This window comes from Borostomias antarcticus, assembly GCF_949987555.1.
Source record: "Borostomias antarcticus genome assembly, chromosome: 4".
Classification (NCBI taxonomy): domain Eukaryota; kingdom Metazoa; phylum Chordata; class Actinopteri; order Stomiiformes; family Stomiidae; genus Borostomias; species Borostomias antarcticus.
Genome location: NC_140237.1, coordinates 25,796,432 through 25,803,931, shown reverse-complemented (window position 1 = coordinate 25,803,931; position 7,500 = coordinate 25,796,432). Strand labels below are relative to the sequence as shown.

Below are 7,500 nucleotides of genomic sequence, written 5' to 3'. Positions count from 1 at the left end.
AGTACTGGCGGTCTCTTCATGGCTCTCTGGGTGTGTGTTAGTACTGGCGGTCTCTCTGGGTGTGTGTTGGTACTGACGGTCTCTCTGGGTGTGTGTTGGTACTGACGGTCTCTCTGGGTGTGTGTTAGTACTGGCGGTCTCTCTGGGTGTGTGTTGGTACTGACGGTCTCTCTGGGTGTGTGTTGGTACTGACGGTCTCTCTGGGTGTGTGTTAGTACTGGCGGTCTCTTCATGTCTCTCTGGGTGTGTGTTGTTACTGACGGTCTCTCTGGGTGTGTGTTGGTACTGACGGTCTCTCTGGGTGTGTGTTAGTACTGACGGTTTCTCTGGGTATGTGTTGGTACTGACGGTCTCTCTGGGTGTGTGTTGGTACTGACGGTCTCTCTGGGTGTGTGTTAGTACTGACGGTCTCTCTGGGTGTGTGTTGGTACTGACGGTCTCTCTGGGTGTGTGTTAGTACTGACGGTTTCTCTGGGTGTGTGTTGGTACTGACGGTCTCTCTGGGTGTGTGTTGGTACTGACGGTCTCTCTGGGTGTGTGTTAGTACTGGCGGTCTCTTCATGTCTCTCTGGGTGTGTGTTGGTACTGACGGTCTCTCTGGGTGTGTGTTAGTACTGGAGGTCTCTCTGGGTGTGTGTTAGTACTGACGGTCTCTCTGGGTGTGTGTTAGTACTGACGGTTTCTTCATGTCTCTCTGGGTGTGTGTTGGTACTGACGGTCTCTCTGGGTGTGTGTTAGTACTGACGGTTTCTCTGCGTCTTCCCAGGTGGACATGGAGGCGTTCTACAACACCCCAGCCCTGGGTCAGAGAGGCACCTCCAGCTATCTGACCAAGGCCGTCATGATCCAGCTGTTACAGGGAGACATCAAACCCTGCAAGGACGACCCCTGTTCTGTCAGCTAGACCCCCCCCCCCGCCCTGAACGACCCCTGCTCCTTCAGCTAAACTCCCCCCCCCCAGTGCAATTCTTGTTTTCTGCTCATGACCCTTCTCAGACGGTCCCTGGAAAAACCTCCCCCAGCAGAGGAGCCAGCAGGTCTACGATGCCTCCATGCTCTGATCTTGGGTCAATCAAGCAGCTGTTTGGATTGGTGTTTTAGGAAGGCAGTCATGGTGTACTGTAGATCTGTAGCTAGTAGCAACATCACCTCTGATCTAGGACGTGTTACCCTCCTAAACTAGTCATGGTGACAGGTAGAACGGTTCCACCCTCCTAAACTAGTCATGGTGACAGGTAGAACGGTTCCACCCTCCTAAACTAGTCATGGTGACAGGTAGAACGGTTCCACCCTCCTAAACTAGTCATGGTGACAGGTAGAACGGTTCCACCCTCCTAAACTAGTCATGGTGACAGGTAGAATGGTTCCACCCTCCTAAACTAGTCATGGTGACAGGTAGAACGGTTCCACCCTCCTAAACTAGTCATGGTGACAGGTAGAATGGTTCCACCCTCCTAAACTAGTCATGGTGACATTAGAATGGTTCCACCCTCCTAAACTAGTCATGGTGACAGGTAGAATGGTTCCACCCTCCTAAACTAGTCATGGTGACATTAGAATCGTTCCACCTTCCTAAACTAGTCATGGTGACAGAATGGTTCCACCCTCCTAAACCAGTCATGGTGACATTAGAATGGTTCCACCCTCCTAAACCAGTCATGGTGACAGGTAGAATGGCTCCACCCTCCTAAACCAGTCATGGTGACAGGTAGAATGGCTCCACCCTCCTAAACTAGTCATGGTGATAGGTAGTATGGTTCCACCGCTGTCCTGCTAGCTGTTAGCTCCTAGGACCGAGGAGATTGTTGATGTCAACAAAGATGTGTTCATCAGTGTCCTCAGACTAGTGTTTGTGTCTGTGCAGCTGTGTGGTGTGTTTGGGTCAGTGAACTGTGCTTTCAGAGGTCCCTGCATGAAAGGCTTTCCAGAAGGCCAGCGTATCACTGTAGTATTGCAGAGATGACTGAAGGTTATGAGACAGTGTAATCAAGATTGGTGAGACGTTTGTTTGTATTGCATGATCATTAGGCAATAATGAAAGTCTAAGGATCTAAGGGTTAAAATCTAAGCGTCACCATTGCAGAGTGTTTCGTAGATGTGCAAAATAAAGATTATTTTGATCAATGATTTAATTTGATTGTTTGATTTAGTTTATTTGGTGTTTATTGGAGTGCCATATTAATCACTGTGACTAACTGCTCCCTTTTCGGTGTAAGTGTTGTTTGACAACATCTTTGTGAGTATTTTGTGAACTCGGCATCGAAGAGGTAAAAGAAATATAGCTGAAAACTGCTGATCCACCTCCTGTCATTATTTACTAGTTTGCAGAATATAAGTAACATCAGTCTAGCGTCTGTCCCGTCTTTTTATCACATCACCAGGTCGTCCACAGACGGGGTCTCTCATCTTTGTCTCCAGTTGTCCCGGTCCTCCATACACCTGGCCATCTCATGGGTGGTCTCCACTCCCGCATCCATCTTGATTATGTATTATCACAGATGTTTTTAACACGTTTATGTTTCTGCTGTGGCCTCCAGTTGTAACAGGAGCTATGTGTTTGTGTGCATACGTGCGTGTATGTGCATGTTTGTGTGTGTGCATGCCGTGCGTATGTACGTGCGTGCGTGTAGAGTATGCTTGCTTGTATGTGTATGCGTGCTTGTGTGTGTGCGCGTGTGTGTGCACGCATGTGGGTGTGTTTGTGTGTGAGTGTGTTTGTGTTATTCCAGTGTGTCTGCTAGCCCCCGGGGTGTTCTACTGTATATACAGTAGCCTCCCACCAGGACCAGACGCCCCCTGATGTCAGAGGTCCAGCTCCCGGTATCGGTCTGTATCTGGTTACGACAGCTTAGCAACATAGCGCCCCAGCAACGCTAGCCGACTGCCACGGCATCAGCTTATGGGGAGGGATCCTAAACAGCTTACCTTAAACTTGTTTGGTATTTTATAATCCCTTCTGTAAACAGGTGCAGTTGTGTGATGTCCTCACCATGCTGTAGGTATGAACAGGGCTCCTGCGTTCAACTCCATCCGTTTAATGAGCTTCATGTTACTGCAGGAGCGCTGGCCGGGGGCCGGAGATGCATAAATCTCTGGGCTGATCAATCCTGCACTCCAACATCCCTGTTAAAACGGTAATGTTTTCTCTAGAAAAAACAGCCATAAAAGTTAACGGTGCGTTTAAGTCAAAGTGTGTTTTTTTGTAGGCGGCAGTAAATACGTGTTTAATGGCCGATCCTGATGTGAAACTGGAGTGCTAGTCTCCACTCAGATGGCCATGGACCGCCAGCAACAACTGGGCTCAATAATAATCGTAGAAATCCTTAGACTTAACTGTAGAAAACGTAGAACTCCTTGGAGAGGCAATCCTTAAAGCTTCAAATAGAGCAAGTAGCCTTGACATCTGCTGTTACACCTGACAAGTCTGACGCATTCTTCCGGGAGCAGAAACTCCACACATGCTCTCCAAAAAAAACACACACACACGCATACCTACACACGCACACGCCTACACACACACCTACACGCACGCACAAACACACCTGTACCCATCCATTCTGATGTCTTTGTCACTGAGGTGGTCACTTTCACAGCGGGCCAGGTTGAGGATCGGTTTCTGGGTAAAGGTGTCCTCCTCCAGTCGACACCAGAAGAGCACCAGGGCCACCGCGCTCCCTGGGAGCACCCCCCCCCCACCCCCCCCCCCCACCACAGAACAGGCCCAGCAGGACACCAGAGCCACCGCGCTCCCTGGGAGCACCCCCCCCCCCCCACCACAGCACAGGCCCAGCAGGACACCAGGGCCACCGCGCCCCCTGGGAGCACCCCCCCCCCCCCCGCCCCACCACAGCACAGGCCCAGCAGGACACCAGGGCCACCGCGCCCCCTGGGAGCACCCCCCCCCCCCACCACAGCACAGGCCCAGCAGGGCACCAGGGCCACCGGGGGGGGGGGGGGGGGTAATAGTTTAAATTGTCCTGTTGCTCCATGGCCATCATGACATGAGAGAGAGAAAGAGAGACTATGGAAACAGGAAGTGGCTTAGTACTTCATAGACTGAGTTTCCTGTGACGGATACCTGATGTTTATGTCACTGTTGCCGTTGGTTCAAAACACCCTAGAACAATCTGGAAACTGTAAATGATAACGAGAAAGCAAAATAACCACTCTGGGGCACAATAAAAGCTCCTAAATGTGTGCCTCTTGAGATCTGCCCATTTACAATGTTTTGTGAGAAATAATTCACTCTGTCTTTTTGATGGCTTGGATATTTGACTGCCATCAACCAGATTGTGTGAGCACTGTGAGTACTACTGTATGTTTGTGCGTGGCTGTGTTTGTGTGTGGCTGTGTTTGTGCATGGATAGTGGTTTTGTGTGTGAGTACTGTGTTTGTGTATGAGTACTGTTTGTGTGTGTGCCTGTGTTTGTGTGTGGATAGTGGTTTTGTGTGTGAGTACTGTTTGTGTGTGGGTGCGTTTTGTGTGTGGCTAGTGTATGTATGTCTGGGTGGTGGGGGGGGGGGGGGCTGTAACTCAGTAGGTAGAGCGGGTCATCCAATGATCGCAGAGTCAGCGGTTCGAATCCCAGCTCCTCCATGTCGAAGAGTCCTTGGGCAAGACACTGAAACCCAAATTGCTCCCAATGAGCAATTCACCACCTTGCATGGCAGCTGGGTGAATGAGAGGCCTTCATTGTAAAGCGCCTTGGATAAAAGCACTATAAAAGTGCAGTCCATTTACTATGTGTGTGTGGGGTGGGGTGGGGTGGGGTGGGGGGGGTATGGTGGGTAGTGGCTTGAGTGAGTGAGTGAGTGAGTGAGTGAGTGAGTGAGTGAGAGAGTACTGTGTGTGTTTTGTATGGGTAGTGGATTTATGTGTAGCTAGTGTAAACTGGTTTCTATTCTTGTCCCGTACTGTTGTGATGACAGCAGGGGATGAAGTTAATATTATCTGATTCCAATGTAATATGCTGTACACCCAGAAACATAACCTTCGTCTTTCTATTGATAGACAAACTCAGACAGGTATTAAGTATTCTTAACATTATTGGAAAACCGGTGAAATTGATTCTAACGACTGAGGATGAGTTAAATCTGCAGCAGATTAACTGTGGGTTTTAGTGGGCTTTATTTATTTACATCTTATGATTTGAGCTTTATAAAATGTATTTTACGTGATTTCTCATCTTTATTGTGTTTTATCTTCCATCTTATTTTTTCCATGCTTTTATGTTCATTTTATGTCTGTTTTTATGTGAGGCAATCTGCATGTAATTCTCCCTGTTATAAAGCACTTTGAGCTGCATTTATTTGTACTGTAAGAAAGGTGCTACGTATACAAATACAGTTTTACTTACTGTACTTACTAATATATCACTCGTAAAATAAGCATCAAATGATGCCCTAGTCTTCATCACTTCATCTTCCTCTCCAGCAAATTGTGTCCCTCCTTTTGGGACCAAGAGGTGTGAAGCCCCTTATAATGACCTCATCTGGTCACCCCCAAACAGGCCTACAGTATGACCTCATCTGGTCACCTCCAAACAGGCCTACAGTATGACTTCATCTGGTCACCCCCAAACAGGCCTACAGTATGACCTCATCTGGTCACCTCCAAACAGGCCTACAGTATGACCTCATCTGGTCACCCCCAAACAGGCCTACAGTATGACCTCATCTGGTCACCCTCAAACAGGCCTACAGTATGACCTCATCTGGTCACCTCCAAACAGGCCTACAGTATGACCTCATCTGGTCACCCCCAAACAGGCCTACAGTATGACCTCATCTGGTCACCCTCAAACAGGCCTACAGTATGACCTCATCTGGTCACCCCCAAACAGGCCTACAGTATGACCTCATCTGGTCACCACCAAACAGGCCTACAGTATGACCTCATCTGGTCACCCCCAAACCGGCCTACAGTATGACTTCATCTGGTCACCCCCAAACAGGCCTACAGTATGACCTCATCTGGTCACCCCCAAACAGGCCTACAGTATGTCTTCATCTGGTCACCCCCAAACAGACCAACTCACCAACTCTTAACAGGTTCTGTTAGATAGAACCACTCGGTGTGATTTGGCAGCCAGTCAAGACACCCACAGTCCTTAAGCAATCACATAACAAGGATGAAACCCAAAGACAGGTGGGTCAACACATCTGTACATCAAGCCACCTTATGCCATGGGAGAAATTAGACTCGGCCTGGATAAGGGGGGCTTACTTTATCATGACAGTAAACTCAGAGATACCAGTATTGTCCACTAAGAGGCAACAGAGTTCAATATGACAGCTTTCTCTAATCTCTGCAAGTGGGGCAGCCCTCGATCAAAAGGTCAATGGTTTGAATCCCGGGTTTGTCATGGAAAAACATGTTGGTTGTGAGGTTGTGTTCTTGCTGCTAGACAGTTACTGGTTTCACTGGTTTTAAATGACCACTGCCATTATTGTACCCTAGAGCAAGATACTTTAGATCTACACTGTTCCTGTGTGTGTGTGTGTGTGTGTGTGTGTGTGTGTGTGTGTGTGTGTGTGTGTGTGTGCGCGTGCGTGCGCGTGTCTGTGTGCGCGTGCGTGTGTGCGTGAGTGCATACATGCGTGCGTGCGTGTGTGTTTGTGCCATATACTCTGTGGGTGTAACAAATGTTGTGTTCCGGCTCATTGGTCAGACGTTTGAATTTCCAGGAGACAATCTCAAAAAGCAGCAGCTAGGCGTGGACTAGCCGGGTCTGGAGGCGTGGCCTGGCCGGGTCTGGAGGCGTGGCCTGGCCGGGTCTGGGTCTGGATGGGAGCTGCTGAATAGCCTGTGGGATGTGGGGACTACAAAAACACTTTCTCTTTCTCGAAACTGTCACAAATAGCTCAGCAACACCTCCAGCTGTCCAGCATAGTTCAGTACAGTAGGCCCCCTACGCTAGCTACAGTACTGAACTACACTACACTAGCTACAGTACGCTAACTACAGTACGCTAGCTACAGTAGTGAACTACACTACGCTAGCTACAGTACGCTAACTACAGTACGCTAGCTACAGTAGTGAACTACACTACGCTAGCTACAGTAGCATACGCTAACTACAGTATGCTAGCTACCGTACGCTAGCTACAGTAGTGAACTACACTACACTAGCTACAGTATGTTAGCTACCTGTACAGTACTGAACTACACTATACTAGCTACAGTACGCTAGCTACAGTACTGAACTACACTACGCTAGCTACAGTACTGAACTACAGTATGCTAGCACACTGCTGATGAGAGAAGCACCTCTCCGTCCCTGGACCTGCAGCGCTGGACTCACCCCGGTCGTCCATCACTCACCCTGTTTAACTCAGTGCTTCCTGACTCCCATTGTCAGGCGGGGCTGGTTTAGAAGTGTTGTGTTGTGCTTGGTAGGCTACCCTGGGTACTGTCAAGCGTGGGCACGGCCTACATGTGTTGTGGTAACAAGAAAACACACCAAAGGTTGCTAATGATGCTGGCTTCAGGGCTTTGCTA

General features: G+C 49.0%; 1 protein-coding gene across 3 annotated transcripts in view; it reads left to right on the top strand.

Moving 5' to 3' along the window:
- phkb (phosphorylase kinase, beta) overlaps positions 1-2,164 on the top strand; it is a gene marked incomplete at its 5' end in the record, with an annotated part of 71,587 nt that extends 69,423 nt beyond the window's left edge. For all 3 annotated transcript variants that reach the window (XM_084436713.1, XM_084436715.1, XM_084436714.1), the window contains one exon: positions 767-2,164. In XM_084436713.1, the coding sequence (XP_084292839.1) occupies positions 767-904 (138 nt within the window). In that variant the 3' untranslated portion in view covers positions 905-2,164. The remainder of the gene's footprint in view (positions 1-766) is intronic.
- Between the last annotated feature and the right edge of the window lie 5,336 nt (positions 2,165-7,500).